This window comes from Tachysurus vachellii, chromosome 11 (genome assembly GCF_030014155.1).
Source record: "Tachysurus vachellii isolate PV-2020 chromosome 11, HZAU_Pvac_v1, whole genome shotgun sequence".
In the NCBI taxonomy this organism is placed as follows: domain Eukaryota; kingdom Metazoa; phylum Chordata; class Actinopteri; order Siluriformes; family Bagridae; genus Tachysurus; species Tachysurus vachellii.
In genome coordinates this window covers 23,895,952-23,914,284 of record NC_083470.1, presented here as the reverse complement: position 1 = coordinate 23,914,284, position 18,333 = coordinate 23,895,952, and the positions used below count along the sequence as shown (strand labels likewise).

General features: G+C 38.2%; 2 protein-coding genes across 6 annotated transcripts in view; both read left to right on the top strand.

Moving 5' to 3' along the window:
- LOC132853604 (AP2-associated protein kinase 1-like) overlaps positions 1-11,592 on the top strand; it is a 35,753-nt gene extending 24,161 nt beyond the window's left edge. For 3 of the 5 annotated variants that reach the window (XM_060881473.1, XM_060881476.1, XM_060881475.1), the window contains 2 exons: positions 511-579; positions 9,150-11,592. In XM_060881473.1, the coding sequence (XP_060737456.1) occupies positions 511-579; positions 9,150-9,862 (782 nt within the window). In that variant the 3' untranslated portion in view covers positions 9,863-11,592. Of the gene's footprint in view, positions 1-510; positions 580-1,409; positions 5,345-9,149 lie in introns of those variants that run through there. The other 2 variants (XM_060881477.1, XM_060881474.1) reach the window with 2 other exon arrangements.
- A 1,592-nt stretch (positions 11,593-13,184) lies between these two features.
- Positions 13,185-17,823, top strand: nfu1 (NFU1 iron-sulfur cluster scaffold homolog (S. cerevisiae)). The gene is made up of 8 exons (XM_060882270.1): positions 13,185-13,270; positions 15,203-15,297; positions 15,383-15,518; positions 15,915-15,981; positions 16,085-16,202; positions 16,314-16,377; positions 16,474-16,648; positions 17,331-17,823. Exons 1-8 carry the CDS (start codon positions 13,212-13,214, stop codon positions 17,373-17,375), a joined length of 759 nt encoding a protein of 252 aa, XP_060738253.1. The 5' UTR covers positions 13,185-13,211; the 3' UTR covers positions 17,376-17,823.
- Positions 17,824-18,333: the final 510 nt, after the last annotated feature.

Sequence of the window (18,333 nt, the reverse complement as noted above, 5' to 3'; positions counted from 1 at the left end):
CTCTCTTTCTCTTTCTCGCTATCTCTTTATCTCTCTCTATTCCTCTTTCTTTCTTTCTTTCTCTCTCTCCCTCCCTCTTTCTCGCTCTCTCTTTCTTGCTCTCTCTTTCTCTTCATCTCTCTCTTTCTTTCTCTCTCTCTCTATCGCTCTCTCTCTATCGCTCTCTCTCTATCTCTCTCTCTTTCTCTCTCTCCCTCTCTCTCTTTCTTGCTATCTCTTTATCTCTCTCTCTTCCTCTCTCTCTCTCTCCCCCTCCCTCTTTATCTCTATCTCTCTTTCTTTCTTTCTTTCTTTCTCTCTCTCTCTCTCTCTCTCTCTCTCTCTCTCTCTCTCTCTCTCTCTTTCTTTCTTTCTCTTTCTCTCTCTCTCTTTTTCTCTCTCCCTTTCTCTCACTCTCTCTTTCTCGCTATCTCTTTATCTCTCTCTCTCTCTCTCTTTATCTCTCTCTCTCTTTCTTTCTCTCTCTCTCTCTCTCCCTCTCTTTCTCGGCTCACCCCGTATCCTCTCCAGCTCTGGATCAGAACCCCGACAGCCAGTTTGACCCCATTCCAATGCTCATCTCCAAAACCCACAGCCAAGGTAAGGAACAGGAAAAGGAACAAAATCCCAATCCCAAACCTCCAACAATCAGCCCACAGAAAAAAAACCCAACCCAAACTATATTATCTAATAAACTCTATTAGTTTACTCTATTAGTTTACTCTATTAGCTGTAAATGAAATAAACAGTGCTGCAGGTTAGATTTTTACAGGTAGCTTGATAAGGTGAATCAGTGACGCTCGATGACTAAACATTTATCTCGAAGAAATATATAAAGCTGTAAGATATTTATTAAAAATAGTTTTAATTCACATTCTGGTTATTTTAAAAGAGACTTATCAGATTTTAGAAGGCTGTATTTGTATTTGTCTAGGTTTTATTTCCCCCGAGTCACAGCAGTGTCTGAGCGTACTTCACACCTCCAGTGAAACCTCATGACTTAGTGATTAGGCGTTTACGTCACGTTAAAGATTTATCTTCAAAATCATCCGAGTCAAACTTTGTCGCCATCTCTGGAGCAGAACAGGAAGTCGCATCGATTTTTCATCTCTGAAATGCTGTAGCTACTCACAAGGAACCTCCACTTACTTTTTTTTCCCCCTCCCTCTTTCCTCCATAACCCACAATAATGTCTATCACACCCTTCATTTTCCATTCTTTTTTTTTTAACCTTTCTTTTTTCTTCCTTCATGCTGTTTACATGCTTGCTTTTTGCTTTTATCATATTTTGCACGAAACTCCGCTTTTTTTTTCCTCTTCTGTCTTTCATCTTTGTCTACTTTCCCTTTCTCATTCCACTTTTTTCCCCCCTCTCCCTCTCTCTCTTTTCTCTCTTCTCTCTTCATCTCTTTCTTTCTGGCATGTTCTAGGTGGTAGCAACAGTGGCAGCTCAGAGACCAGTCTGCCCAATCTGGCTTGCTCCCTGCTGCTGGTGGACCAGCTCATCGACTTGTAGAAGACACACAGAGAGAGAGAGAGAGAGAAAAAGAGAGAGAGAGAGAGAGAATGAGAGAGAGGGTTAGAGGGACGACAAAAAAAAACTGCAGGGAAAATGTGCAATTCATAAACAAAGCTATAGTTTAGGTCATGACTGATACCATATAATACTATACATGATCCTGAAAGATTGCATCCTCCTCCTCTGTCTGTCTGTCGTTCCCATTATATTTCTTCCTTTGAGTTGTCATTTCCTTTCAAATCCATCACGCTGTACGAGAGACAGAGTAGGACAGCACAAAATCTGTTCCACAAGAGCGCAAGGATTTACAAGAGATAACACTGATATCCAGTTGTACAGATTAACAGCAAATCCTTCCAGCAATAGCAGTAATTAGATATTGGGCCATTTTATTCAGGAGCTCTTGTTCGATCGCGCATACTGGCGTCTGCACAGCATCGCACTTATAAAAGTATTGTACGATGATAAAACGTGGTCTTCATGGCTTTTGATTATGTTTTGGGTTTTGTCCCAATCCTAGCACACACGTGTCCTACCTGTCCTTACCGACGTCGGTTCCCAGAATGTGGTGTTCAGGTTTTGGACACTAAAATGACTTAAATGACGCTGATACGTTTATGTGACCCTTTCCGAACGCTGATACGTTTACGTGCCCCTTCGCCGAAGTGTAAAGCAGCCCTCAGTCTAATACATCTCCAGTCATCTGCTCCATTATCGTACGTCTAGACGTTCCCCGAGGCCACAAATCCAATAGACTATATATACACATATGCTAGAGGTATTTAGCTCAGAACCACCTACATAAAATAAAGAGCTGGATAAACTGCTAATACGAGCAAATAGTGACAGCAGCAACCTTTTAATGGTTAAAGATTTATTTCAAGACGATTCAAAGCGGTTGTGTGCTGCATCGTGTCATATCCTATAGCTGATCTCTGAGCCGATAAGTCAGGGAAGTCGTGGCCTAATGGTTAGAGAGTCTGACTCCTAACCCTAACGTTGGGGGTTTGAGTCTCGGGCCGGCCACGACTCTCGGGCGCCTCAGCACAAATGGCTGCCCACTGCCCCGGGTGTGTGTTCACGGTGTGTGTGTGTGTGTGTGTGTGTGTCTTCACTGCTGTGTGTGTGCACTTTGGATGGGTTAAAAGCGGAGAACAAATTCTGAGTATGGGTCACCGTACTTAGCCGTATGTCACGTCACTTATAAGATGCACTTGTACTGGTCACGTCCATGTATATTAGAGCTGTGATACAGCGCCCCCTAGTGCAGAGAGTTATGAGCCTTGTTTGAGGTGCTTAAACACTCAACCTTCTGATCAATAATCCAGAGGCTTACCCATTGCTTCACTACTGCCCCATTAACAGAACAACTTCATCGAGCTGTGAAAGAGGAGAGCAGAAAGAGTCAGAAGCTCTGAACGCCGGGCAGAGCCTAAGCACCGACCCGATAGGTTTTATGATCAATGTTATATAATATCATTTTGCATGATTCGGGCTCGTAGAACATTCTAGCCTTATGGGGGCACAACCATACACAGGAAGTCCCTCTGCTCAGCGTCGCGTCTGCTTGCTAATTGCTGTCCCGTCGATTAATAATAATGTTGACATGCGCTCCGTACGTCGGTGCACGCGCAGTATCGGCTCCGGACGTATCAGCAGTATTAGCACATGATATCACGATGTATTCCCGCTGCTGTGTATGCACATCAAATCTTTAATATGATCAGAGATTAGAAATTCAGCTTTATTGCTATTCTCAGGACGTGTCATCATTATCGTTTATTGCCTCCGTGTCTTCTGCTTCTGATTTGCTTTATTCGTTTGTTCCTTCTTTTAAAGCTTGTCGCTTTCTGCCTTTCGGCTTTCAACCAAATTTGCATGACGTGCTTTATTTATTTAATGTCTATCGGGTTTATGAATGTTTTTGTTTTTATTAGAGAGGAAAAAAAGCTGTATGTTCATATCCAACATTTGAAACTCAATTGAATTTTTTTTTAACAATAGCTGTCAATATTGTTCTGCATGAATGTACATCCACACAACCTACATGACCTTAATATCACCTTTATTACAGTCTATGAAGTGCATTATTTTGTACATCTGAAGATCACAAATCTGTGCTTTTCTTGTTCCTCTTCTCCTTGTGTGAGATGAATCACACAGTTTTGCTTTGCTGGGGATCATTGCTCTATTAATCATTTTGTATTTTTTCTAATTTGTCAGCTGGAGGAGACTAATAACTAGGTGAAGAGAGAACTTGAGCTGCAGTTTAAATGTGCAGTTTGTAATGTATCCAAATTTTCAGATGTGCAGTGGGTGTGGTTACTTCATCTTTGTTTAAATTGTTTGAATTGTTTCAAACTGTCCCTTTAAATGAAAATTACACTCTGTCTCTTTAAATAAAAATGACAGACTGACCCTTTAAATAACAATTACAGACTGCCCCTTTAAATAAAAATGACAGACTGACCCTTTAAATAACAATTACAGACTGCCCCTTTAAATAAAAATGACCAGACCGCCCCTTTCAATAGCAATTACAGACTGCCCCTTTAAATAGCAATTACAGACTGCCCCTTTAAATAGCAATTACAGACTGCCCCTTTAAATAACAATTACAGACTGCCCCTTTAAATAAAAATTACAGACTGACCCTTTAAATAACAATTACAGCCTGCCCCTTTAAATAAAAATGACAGACTGACCCTTTAAATAACAATTACAGACTGCCCCTTTAAATAGCAATTACAGACTGCCCCTTTAAATAGCAATTACAGACTGCCCCTTTTAATAACAATTACAGACTTCCCCTTTAAATAACAATTACAGACTGCCCCTTTAAATAGCAATTACAGACTGCCCCTTTAAATAACAATTACAGACTGCCCCTTTAAATAACAATTACAGACTGCCCCTTTAAATAACAATTACAGACTGCCCCTTTAAATTAAAATTAGAGACTGCCCCTTTAAATTAAAATTAGAGACTGACCTAGAGACTTTTACACTCTAATTCCAATTTTTTTTTTAAAGCTAGTTTTTTAATCCATTTATGAGAGATTATAGAAAGAGATTGTAGACATCCCTCATCCTTCTCTTTAGCCAGGGCTTATGATGGAATCGACTTCCTGAGGTCGCTGCCCTGTTTCAATCGAGTATGAACTCTCTCCATGCTGCAGGAATCGGACGATTCAAGCGATACAGCCGTCCGTTGTACATTCCGGTAACTGTATAATTAATATTACACAGACAGAGCTGCCAAGCTAGTAAAGCCGAGCCTGAGCGTGCCCTCAGAGAGCACGCTACAGATGACAGGCCTTCACAGTTCCAACATGTTATTACATTGAGAATTCTGCTAACGTAGGAAAACAGCCTGCTACCTTTCACAGGCTGCCGCGTGCATGCTGACGTCCTCGCTAAAGCACGAGTCTGTCGTCTACATGTCATCGATAGTAACGTTTACAGTTTTAGTTTCGTTTTACCGCATCATTCCGTACCAAACTCTGAAGTGTTAAACGTATTGCTGGTGTAATTCTGTACATTTTCTGTCGTAAACGTGTCCATTCTCCTCGTTCCGTCGTATCGTCCGGGTGTATGCAGGTTGTAACGTGGCTGACCTATGCAATACTATCCTCCATACACACAACACTCACATCTGCTAAGCTACTTAGCATCACTGATAGTTCAGCTCTTTCATATAGCGTCGTATAGCTTATTCCATCCGGTTAGCAAAGCATGACAAAAACACTCGCAGGTATTTTGTCAATCTGGAAGATTGGATGATGTATTTTTATGAAATAACGATGAAATGATTGAGGTGTTGAATAAACATGTAAATGTGAACAGATGACCATAGTGTGGTGTTGTATTTGTCCTTCAAAGTCGTGCGGTGTGGAGCGAAACGGAGAAAAGACAAGAGCTCCGATATGATCACAGGCCTCACGCTATTAAGTCTTTCTTAAGTCTTTTTTACCAGAAGCCAGAAACCGGAATTTGCTTGTGTTTGGTTGTGTCCTTGTTAATCATTGAATGTCTTTGTCATGTCTCACTCCACAGTGGTGCTTAATATCAAAATAGCCACTCAGGACTTTAAGAATTTGTCGTTTTTCAGAAGTATTTCTGTTTTTCCCCAAGCCTACTTTTTAATATAATTGTTTCATAGAAAAAAAAAACAAAAACAATTAGTTACCATTAAAATTCAGTGTAAGTTTATCAACAGAGGAAGAAACACACGTCTCGTGCTGAAACTCGTTTTAGATCAGAATTCACTTGTGATGATAAAATAACTTATTTGTTTAAACTGATTGAAAATGTATAAGTGTACAGGTAAAGAGGGTTAATGAACGTGTCGTCATCCAGCCCCACAGAGAGAAATCTCACTCTCATTCCATTAATTCAGATATTGTTTTATTAACAAAAGAAGGCTTTTTATTCCCTGGCTTGTCCTAAGCTCCCCTTTCACTAACCTTGATTTATTTTCTTTTCCCTCTCTTTTCAGTCTTCCTGAAGCTCAAATTTTGCTTTATTAACCCTGCTCGAGTTTCCATAGGTTCCATAGAAACACTCAGAAAAATTCGGCGCGACTCGACATCACAGACAAACATACAGACAGGTGACAAATATGTAGTACACAGATACTAAGACGCTGTGCTACATCAAGCCACAGGAACAACTTGACATAGATGATGATGATGATAAGTCTTTAAAACTGTACTGAATCGATGAACACAGTCCCTGCAGGAGTTTGCAGAAATTCTTATATTGTGTTTATTATTTTTTCCAATTTGCATGTTTTTTGTTTTTTTTTTGCGTTCATTTCTGCACTCGCAAAATCCTGGAGGGACTGATAAACCCCACAGAACCTAATTTTCTGTTCAGTTAAAACTGAGATGTGAAGAATATGAAGGCCAATACAATCTTCATCGTTTACATCATCATCATCAAACCCGTCACTGAGCCACATGGAAGTGTTGGCGTATTAGATATGTTTCACCGTAGTATAATGATCAGCCAGAGAGTTGATTTGCAGTGACGTGGCCTAATAATGATGACACACAAATAAATAAATACTCCCCACATAGATTTTGTTTAATTTGTCACCTGTTGGTATTAAAGACCAATTTGACGAGTACTACTTTAATGTCCCTCCTGCGTGCTCACACACTCACACACGACATTATTCCACAAAAGGAATTACTGACCTGAAAAAGTAACACAAATGAAAGATGATTTGATCAAAACTGCAAATTTAATGAACCACATTTATCAGTGTGTTCCGTTATTCATTATTTATCCATAATCCCTCAAAAATACTGGCACAGCGAGGTTCGATTCAACTCGTACTGTTTCATGCAAATAAGAATTTGTCGGTAAAACAAGAATATGCTGATTTTAAAAATGGATTTATTCAGTAGAAAATTAATGTACTAATTATATTTACATATAGTGTGTAAATGTTTTCTTTCAGCCTTTTTTCCCCACCACAATTATTTTGACATTTGGTAATTTTCTACATATTTTTTTAATCCACTTTTTTTTTTTTTAATTTTGGCAATATGGTGATTTTTTTTTTATTTTATTTTATTTATTTTTTATTATTATTAATATTTTTTATTTATTTATTTATTTATTTTTTACCCCATTTGTCTCATACTTTTTATGTCTGGATTCAGACACTCTTTGTTACAACCAAGTACATCTACGTAACCAACAAAACCACTAGCAGGAGTAAAGTTTAGGAGTTGAAAAAAAAAAAAAATCTCTACTTTTGTGTTATGAAATACCAAAATCTCCTGAAAACTGTGCCTCGTGTTTTTGATCAAATCACTTGCCTTTTGATCAACCAAATTTTTTTACCTCACATAATCTTTTACGGATTTATTCGGGCAATTCGTTTTTCGTTCGTTCCATCCTGAGTAAATGAGGGAGCAGGGAGGGGAAAAGCGTAAAGGCACGGACGACATATAGGCTGAGAATCTCTTCTCAAATCGGTGCTTACTTGTAGATTTAGATTTCTAGAGTTATAGCCTACTGCTTATATAAACTTTTCCTACATGCGATACCCTCTGTCCACAGTCTGAAGGTAAGAATTTGCTCCATCTCCGTATCTGTATATCACTGTATCTGACTTCGCCTTCCTTGTTTCCATGAGTCTTAGCTTTACACACCATTTTTATTTTATATACGATATCTCTCACTTTCAATAAAAAACTTTTTCGTCCTGGTTTTACCTGCTTGTGTTGTCAAGCCTTTTTTTTTTTTGCTTTAATGTTATTCAAAGCTGTTTATTTAATTTGTACAATATGTGGAAACAAGGCTGTAGTCTTTCTGTGGTAGCTGTTATTTGTGGGTTGGAATACAGTAGTAATGTTGTAGATATCTGGTGTTAGTCCATAGAATCGTTGTGACTTTATTTGCTTGTGAATGTATGTTTTTAACAGTAGCTCCTTTGTTTGGTCTGTGTGGTTATTTTTATTTATTTTTTTCCACTTTAAACTGTTTTCACAAAGAAAGTTAAATTGTTAAACATCGTCTCAGTTAAAAGGATCGTTTGGGCAAAAAAAAACAAAAAACAGATGTATACGGTTTTCTCTAAAACATGTACTCGACCAGACAAAACATGTCACGCTCTTTTAGTTTTGTACTATAAACATCGCTAACAAGTAATCCGAAGTCTATTTTTTAAAATGTATTTATATAAACATTTACATTACACACTACAATCAGTCAAGCTACAGTGCCCTCCAATAATATTCAATAATATTAGCACCCTTGGTAAACATGAGCCAAGAAGGCTGCGGAAAAATTGTCCTTATTGTTCAACCTTTTGATCAGTTTATACAAAAATTATAATAATGATCATAAAAATTTTTGTCTCTCGTGGATCTCAAACGTGTTCCCCAACCTCATCAGGCATTATAGGAGATTCAGAGCTGGCATCCTGGTAAAGCGAAGTGGCACAAAGTAAGGATGTCAATAATTCTGCCACACACATATTTCAACACATATTTTTTTAAAAATAAAACACTTTTTTTTTTTTTTTTTACAATTATTTGTTATCCGTGAGGTATTTTTCCGATTTTGTTTTTTATCGAAAGTTGTAACAATAAAGATATTTTTTTCACAGCCGCCTTTGCTCATATTACCAATGGTGCCGATATTAATGGAGAACACTGTATATTAGCGTATGCAATCTCTAAGGAGTGGAACAATTCCAGCCAGTGATTTTGTTTTATTCCAGATTGTTACTTCCATGAGTTTACAGTGTTAATCTATGCAGTGGGGTTTTGTTCATGCCCATCAGTTACAATATGCCTAACTGAGTCAGTTGTTCACAGAGAAGATTGTGTGTGACAGACTTCCTTTACTTGTTACGTACTTTGTAAAAGCTTTGTAGCTTTTGTGCAGAACTGAAGAAGCGAACGCCAAACGTGCCTCGCCTGGCCGACTACATCGTAATATATAAGGTAAAATCTATAAGGTAGAATCAGCAAAGTGGCATCTCACATAGTAGATTTTTCATGTAAAGTAAGTGTCCACGTAACAATTTGTCGTCCTGATTCGACGTCATGAGGTCATTTTGCTGAGTCTACCCCAGACTGAGCACTTTAATACTCAATGATGAATTTTTTTCTTGTCTCTCTGTTCTCCAGAGGCCAATGTGAAGACTAATGGCATGCTTTTAGAAGGTGACGAAGCAGAAATCCCTACTGAAGACTGGATGCATTCTAGCGAAGAGGATGACGAGGACGAAGACGAGAGGACGGGTGAGGCCAGGCCGAGCGAAGCTTCCAGTCTCGACTGCAGCGGCTCGAGACCTTTGTTGCAGGACTTTGACGAGGATGAAGAACAAGAGCTGGAAGCTTCAGGAAACCTCCAGACGTCCTCGAAACTTGAACCCGGTGATGTCCCGCAGTCCTCTCTGATTACCGAGCAGCCCTCTCAGAACCACTCGGTCGAGCTTGACGCTGACGTCTTCTCCAAAGCGCCTTTTCGGGTGGTGCAGGAAACCGATAGCGACGTGGATGTGTTTGCGAACGCTCCATTTCCTCGCCCACTGGCTTCAGCTTCGTCTTTATCTCAAAAGTCAGACGTCTTCCTCCAGGCGCCGTTCGGAAAGAGAAAGGAAACCTGGGGGACGGTTTACGCTCATCCCGTCCCACAGGCTGGGATACAGCACTCCAATGTGGTGCCTTTTAATCACGGAATCCATGAACAAAGCGTCCTTGATCAAGTGGCTCCTGTTCCCTTTCGACCTCAGGCTTTAGCAAAGTACTCCAGACATTATGAGGGACCTGACAGACACGCTGACGATCCGTTTCTCTCTGCACCTTTTCACCGTAAAGGACCTCAGGAGAAGCACTAAGCCTGGACTATTTCTGATCTAATCTTCTTCTCACCTCTGCATCCTTCTGTTTCAGACCATTCTTTGACGGAAGGATGCTGAGAAATATATTTGTGGCGTCTACTAAGGAAAAGGTAGAAATCTTCTGTGAAAAACAAGTAACCATATGCAAGAATGAAGCACATCCTTGCTGAAGGGTGGTCTTTATATGGATTGAACAACAATGAAAACAAACCCAAACGTCTGTGTTCTTTGCCTACCTCAGTTTATTTCTATGCTGAGAGAGAATCTGATTTAATCATGGGTTGAGTGTCATGAGTGTATACTTGAGGCTAGTAGGAAGCTTCCACACTGAAATTATTCCCTACATGGTGCACTCCCTTAACGTCACCTACTTACACTGGTGATGGGGTAAAAAAAAACATGTATCTTACTTGAGTGTTATTGAACTACACTTTCACGCCATGTTTAGATGATTGCACAAGTTAACACAATAGCACTATTATCATAAGTCTGGTCTTTTTTTTTGCTTCTTGTTTTTAAATGTATCCATTGGCAATTTTGGTTGAGGATCCTGAGCCTCAATATTTACTTTTCTCAAACACAACGTTCGATAGAAACATTTATTCATCTTCAGTAAGTGCTTTATACTTGTCAGGAACATGGTGGACCCTGAGCCTGTACTCTGGAACGCTGGATAACAGGCAGGAATACATGGATGAGACACCAGATCATCGTCCACTGTCATTCATACTTGGGGCAATTTGGAGTCGCTGGTCAGCCTACCGGCATGATTTCAGAAAAGGGGAGGAAACCTAGAGAACCCTGGGGGAAACTCTACCACATTGCAAAGAAATTTCATGGTACATCTCCCATTTCGGTGTCATTTTATTCTGGGCTCCTTTATATGCTGGATTTCTTTGCACAGAAACTGACGTGTAGATTGTGATTAAAACCGACACTGTGTCATCTTGTCTTAATTGCAGTAATTAAGCTATCGATGATTGTATAACGCAAATCATTGAAATATTTTGTTATTTCATATCACACTCCAGTTCTTGGTCCACGTTGTTATGTTAGCATTTGGACTTTAAGCTCCACAGTATTGTGAAGTTTTATCACTTGAATGCATACATGTATACATCCAGTGCTGTATTTCTCCAAGGATCTTGAATTTCATATGAACCCTTTGCTGTTCCAAATATCATTCTTTCTGTCTGTCTGTCTACTTTATTTTCTTTCCACCTCTCTTCGTGTTTGTCAATCTTTCTTTTGTGTACCTTAAATGCAATGACCTTGCTTTTGATATAATTTCAAAACTCGCTATTGGGACAGTAACGTTGTGTAGGAGGGGATGTGTGTGGATGTTTTTAATAATAATGAGGTATTTGGTGACATGAAATGTATCTATGTTTGAACCTTTAGGAGTGCTTGTGTGTGTGTGTGTGTGTATTTGTGGTTTGTGCATCTTCAGCACCTTTGCAGTCTGAAATGCAGCGTGTGGCATTTCGGTTATCATGAAGGCACTCATTCGAAATACTTAGTTTTTCCAAAGCACTAGTCTGTTCAAACAACATGCGTCAAAGTGTGTTGTGTACGAATAAAAACACAAAACGAGGAGTTAATATAATGGAGGTAATATATATTTTTGTCACAATAATGCAAAGGATGTGTGATGTGTTTTATGTAAGGAATAAAATATGACTGCGCATGCTGTTCTCATAAAAAATAAACAAACAATCATAAATGAATTATTGTGCAGTGTGTGTGCTTTATTTCTCATGTACTTCAGCAATCTGCAAACACCAAGCAATTTATTTATTAAAGAAAGACCAGGAAACAAAGCTTTACATCTGAATGGAAGAAATACTGCCCCTGGAGACTCCTTCCATCAATATCAAATAATCATCAGCTTAAATAAATGAATGAGCACAAAAGCATTAATAATAAGTAATAATTTATAATTCATAATTTATTTACTCATACGTCCATCTTCAGTAACCTTCAGCTGCTGCGCTAACGTTGTTGTATAACCTTGTATACAGTGATGTAAGACTTGGCCCTGAGATGGCTCTCTAATCCATGGAAAGGCAAACCGGTTCTTAGAAGGCTTGCCAGTAGAAATTCAACCCAGCACCCGGTTCTTTCTGGTGGAAAGGTGGCATAAGGGAAAAAACCCAGACTCATCCATCAGATTGCCAGACAGAAGCGTGATTCGTCACTCCAGAGAAAACATCTCCACTGCTCTAGAGTCCAGTGGCGGCGTGCTTCACACCACTGCATCCGAACCTTGGTGATGCCTTGGATGCAGTGGTGTAAAGCACGCCGCCACTGGACTCTAGAGCAGTGGAGACATTTTCTCTGGAGTGACGAATGACGAGTGACTTGGATGAAGCTGGTCGGCCATGGAAACCCATTCCTTGAAGTTCTCTACGCACTGTTCTTGAGCCAATCTGAAGTCCACACGAAGTTTGGAGGTCTGTAGCTATTGGCTCTGAAGAAAGATTGCGACTTCTACACACTATGTGCCTCAGCATGAGCTGACCCCGCTCTGTGATTTTACGTGGCCTACCATCCCGTGGCTGAGCTGCTGTTGTTCCCAATTGCTTGCACTTGACCATGGAATATTTAGTAAAGACGAAATTTCACAAATGGTCATATATTGCACAGGTGCCAACCTATCATGGTTGAGTTCTTGAATTCACTGAGCTCCTGTGCATCTTTCGCAAACGTTCGTAGAAGCAGTCCAGACCCGTGGCTGTAAAAGTGACCGGAACGCCTGAATTCTACGAGATGGCATTGTATCCCAAAACTTTTGCCAATATTGTGTAACAATGCAAACATCAGACACCAAACGTACCAGAAATGACCAATACATTTATGATGAAGGGTGAAATGGGTAAAAAAAAATTATAAATGTGAAATACGGTAAACAATTTTACAGTTTATTTAAATTTTTTTTCTGATGTAGTGCTACAAACCAAGGAGAAATTGTGCTGAGGAGAAAGTTAAAAAGTAGTTTGAAGATAGCTGATTGAACTAATAAGTAAATTTATATTATGCTAAAAATGGTAGCTAGCAACATTAGCACTGAAGACTAATAAAAAAAACTCAACACACTGTAAGTTTTTTTTTTTTTTTAACATTTTGGCTGAATGACAATTTAAATTGTGTCTTGTTTTTTGGCTTTTATTGTTATTATTGGAGCTGTTTGTGTAACAGTTCTGGTGATTTAGCCATTTAGCTTGACTCACTTCATTCAGCACAGAGTCTCGCGCACCATCTAGCGCTTGTGACGGTTAAACCGGAAGTGTGCGTTTTCACACGCAGACTGATGAAGGAAGTGACGCTTCTTTTGACCCTTACTAACATGGCGGCGTACAGGCGTGCAGGAGTTGTATTGAATTTCTCTTCCCTAGTCACAGCAACGTAAGTGCTAGATGTGTAATGTAAAAGTTTCCGATGCAGTATTTTTATGCAATTATGTGAATAAGATAAATAAATAAATACTTATTTACTTTCGTAAATAATGTACAGCCTCTCATTGTCACTGACAAGGTCTGAGTGACGCAGTGAGGGTTTATAAAGATTATTGTTATTATTAATATTATTGTTATAAATATTATTATTGTTATTACTGTTATTATTATTATTGTTATTAATAATATTATTGTTAGTATTATTATTGTTATTATAATAACAATAATAATAAAAAACGTTTTTTTATTGTTATTATTATTATTATTGTTATTATAAGTATTTATTATTATTATTATTGTTATTATAAGTATTTTTATTGGTATTATTATTGCTCTTATTATTATCATTATTGCTATTATTATTGTTGTTGTTATTGTTATTATTATTATTATTATTATTGTTATTATTATTATTGTTATAATAATAACAATAAACATATTTTTATTGTTGTTATTATTATTATTATTATTATTATTATTATTATTGCTATTATTATTGTTGTTGTTATTATTATCTTTATTATTGTTATTATTATTATTATTATTATCATCATTATTATTGTTATTATAAGTATTTTTATTGTTATTATTACTATTGTTATTATTATTATTAATATTTTTATTGTTATTATTGTTTTTGTTGTTATTGTTATTATTATTATTTTTTAAATCTAAATAACAAAACTTAGAAAATCGACTATATGCAACTGGAATGCATCTCTACTATCAGTCGTAAGGAGGTGAATGATAGAGAGAATAACTATCAGCTTTGGCATGTGCAAGAAATGAAACACTTGGGGACGTGCTGTTATACGATAGGAGATACTAGATGTCGCAATGATACAGATCTAGCATTCCAATTCTTTTTATACAACAAATAATTCAACCAATTATTCATTTTAACTTGGGACTGAACTTTCATCTGTTTCTAGGTAGATTTAATGTTCTGAAACATCCACAAGTCAGCAATGTTTTCATGTTACAGAGAAACTCCTCTGTCCTGAAGAGCTTCTCGTATCAGAAAACGTACCGTTATGAGACTCCTTCCATACCTGTTAAACATTTCCTTACAGAAAACGTGCTATTCGACTGATTATGTGGCGCCTCCCTTGAAGGAAATGAGCTGTTACTTTATAAACGATATAGTAATTACATCTTACCAAGTACTAGTACATCCCTGCATCTCATTCTGTTCTATTCCATTCTACCATCTATAGCAAAACTGATTTGTACAAACAGTTTGACATACAATTTATTTCTTTTTCAATTTATTATTTTTTTTTTTCATGTGTGTATTTTTTTTGCATTGTCATCTTGTTGTCTCTGTGTACTGGAAGCGTATGACACTAAAACAAATTCCTTGTATGTGCAAGAATCCTCTTGGCAATAAAACTCTTTCTGATTCTGATTCTGATTCTAATTTGAAGTTTCAGCTGGCATTACAGTCAGAGCTGCTCTTATAGAAACAATTGAGGCCTGAAGAGCGCTATGGTTTAGGCAAATTTCTGAATTATGTAAAAGACTGCTTATATTTTTTACATAATTTAATATATTATATTTGTCAATATAATATATAACAGTGTATATTTCACAACTATAGCGCCCAACCTGTATATTTTGTATATCCATACCTATATATCCATATCATATTCATCTGTATATTATTATCCTGTTCATACTGTAAATACTGTAATCATACTGTACATCTTGCACTTCTGGTTAGATGCCAAACGGCATTTTGTCGCCTTGTACGTGCGTAATGACAATAAATTTGAATCTAATCTAATAACACATTATGTAACACGTGTCACCGCTTGTGTTTATGTTCTGAATCTCCTGCTAGAGAGACACATTTGCTAAAGATGTATTTCTTGATCTCTAGAAGAACTCTCGCGTGTAGACATCACCATGGATCTGCACTTGGTAAGCTTTCCTTCAACATGAGGACATTGCCACGGTGTCCTACAGCCACGTTTGGTGAGTATTTCGAACCGCTGTGCTTGGGTATCTTACACTAACTTTAGACTTATGAGGTAAGAATTTCATTTTTCTCTCTATTTAGTGAGAAACATGTTTATTCAGACTCAGGACACTCCGAACCCAAACAGCCTGAAGTTTCTCCCAGGGCGGGTGGTGTTAGAATCGGGCACTATGGACTTTGTTGCTCCCAGAGATGCCTACTGCTCTCCACTGGCCAGGTGACGTCTTTAGTATTCTGTCTCAGAGTAACAACATCTTTCCACGGAAGATAAGGAAGCTTGCATTATATCACCATTTTCTTCCACAGCATTTATGAATTCTAGGGATTGTTTCGTGTCACAGAGTTCAGACGTTTTCTTTAATCTAACGTCTGATGTGAACATTAACTGAAGCTCTTGACTTGTATCTGCACAAATTTATGCTTAGTGCCGCTGCCATGTGATTGGCTGATAAAACAATTGCAAGAATGTACCGGTGTTTGTAATACAGTTGACGTGTGTGAGAGTTCTGTTTATTTAAATTGACGTAATCAGCCTTTTGTGTTCCCGACTGTGATAAATATTTGTTTATTCTCGATCTTGGATCGAAACTCTGCTTTGTGTTGCTTTTTACAGGCAGCTCTTCAGAGTTGATGGCGTCAAAAGTGTCTTCTTAGGCCCAGACTTCATAACCATCACAAAGGTACAGGGGAAAAATATTATTATTAATATTATTATTATTATTATTTATCTGTTAATAAAACACTACATATAAATAACAGTAGAGCTTTCTCTTTCGTTGTCAGTCTGATTCACACACGGAATGGAATTTGATTAAACCGGACGTCTTTGCCACCATTATGGACTTCTTCACGTCCGGCATTCCTGTCATTAATGAAGACGCCGCTCCACGTACAGACACCGGTACAGTCGCACGTGACGATGATTTTCATGCTGTAGTCATTGTCTAAAATGTCTAAGAACTAAAGGAAAACATGCTACTGTTTTTTTTTCGTCCCTCACACTTTGCTCTAGCGCCCTCTGAGGACGACGACGAGGTCGTGGCCATCATCAAAGAGCTGCTCGACACACGGATCAGGTGCCGTTTCTTCCTCTCGTGCCATTTATAATCTTATTTGATCTGTTTTGCTGAGCATTTCTTATAAGAGTGTGGATTCTAATGTCCTTGTCCCAGGCCCACGGTGCAGGAGGACGGTGGTGACGTGCTCTATCGGGGTTTTGAGGACGGCATCGTTAAGCTTCAGCTCCAAGGCTCGTGTACCAGCTGCCCCAGTTCCATCATCACGCTGAAGAACGGCATCCAGAACATGCTGCAGTTTTATGTCCCTGAGGTGGAGGGAGTAGAACAGGTGACCAAAAAAGAAACCATCTCTCCTGTTAGACAACATTTCATCTAATACAGCCCCATCATGCCAAGAATACTTGAAAGTGTCACACCCTAGATGATATAAATACAAACTTGGTTTATGGCGTATTTTCATTATCGTTTTTAGAGAAACATCTCAGGCATGGACTTGCGTGTAAGATGTGCACGTAAACAGATTTGCTTGTTTGTTTGTTCCCGATATGGTGAAGTTTTTTCTGCATGAAGATGCTTATCCTTTATGTGCCAGTCCCAGCATTTTTGTAAAAATAAAAAAAAATAGCAGAAAAACAGTAGATTTACTGTGGAATGTAATGTATTATAGGCACATTCTGAGGAACTGGTTACAGCAACCACCTTTAACTCTCTTCTCTTTATATTTATTTTAATATAATTTATTTTAATGCACTCACCCTTTACTGCACATGCTGTATATAGTCGTTATATCGTATATCTGTTTACATTTGCATTTTGCACCGTCTGTTTATATTTATATCTGTGTACATCTATATCTGGTTTATATCTATTTACATTTGTGTGTGTGTCTAAGAGCGCCTTAATTCCCTTGTACAGCTATACAACGACAATATAAGTATTCTATTCGATTATATGCGTCATCAGTTGTGCTCACGGCGTGATATCGTCCTGATCTTGTCGCTCTCTCTCAGGTGAAGGAAGAAGATGTGGATGTGGAACAACATACCCAGCAATGAGAGCTAGGACACAGGATCTGGACACTCCTGCCTCCTACATCTCAAAAAAAACCACCCGAGGAGGATGAAGACGATCTTAGCAAACTCTTGGAAATGTTATGGAACATTATTTTGTTAGGGAAATGTCAGAAATGGTTACAGTAAAGATGATGGCGGATCATACACTCGGTATGGTTTTGTCTCGAATCAAAGTATAACGTGCTTCAATACCTTGTTGTTGATTTTATAGCACTATACTGTAAAACCAATTTGACTGTATAGCACTTAGATCCTGACTGCATCATGCACTTGTGATATTTATAGCAACTTCAGTTTCCTTAAACCACCATGACACACCACCCCCACCCAAAATAAATAAAGGGTCTTGGTGTGTTTTTCCCCAAAGGTGTGTGTATGAATGTAAACCTGACCAAGGTTTCTAAATTAAAACTATGAAAATGTTTAAAAATGTACTTTTTTTCCCCCTCTAACAAACATCAAGCACTATTGTTGTTTTTAGTCTGTTCTGTAATCTAGACTAACAGGATTCATAGGAAACAATTGGGCTTAAACAACCTTGTATAATAAGTGTACACCATTATGATATTAGCCATTTAAAACTCAAAATCCAAACAAATGTGTTGTACTTCAAAGCCACACGCCTGCCGATACAAGGCATAAATTCAAGCATATCCCTATAGTGAAGCACGGTAATGTTCTGAGGTAGCCTCATGTTCTGGGAATGTTTTTCGTCCTAGGACTGGGAAACTGGTCGGTCTTGAGTACAAGCCGAATGGAAACGTATTCTGTTCCATCTTAGAAGAAAACCTGTTCAACTTGGATTGAACAGGACGACGAATAGGATGACGAGGTCACTGACAAAGCCTACAACTCATCTACCAGAGCTTGGACATCTTTGCTAAGACAAGATTGGCAAGATCCCTCTGGGATATGAAGCTGTAATTATGTTGGCTTGAAA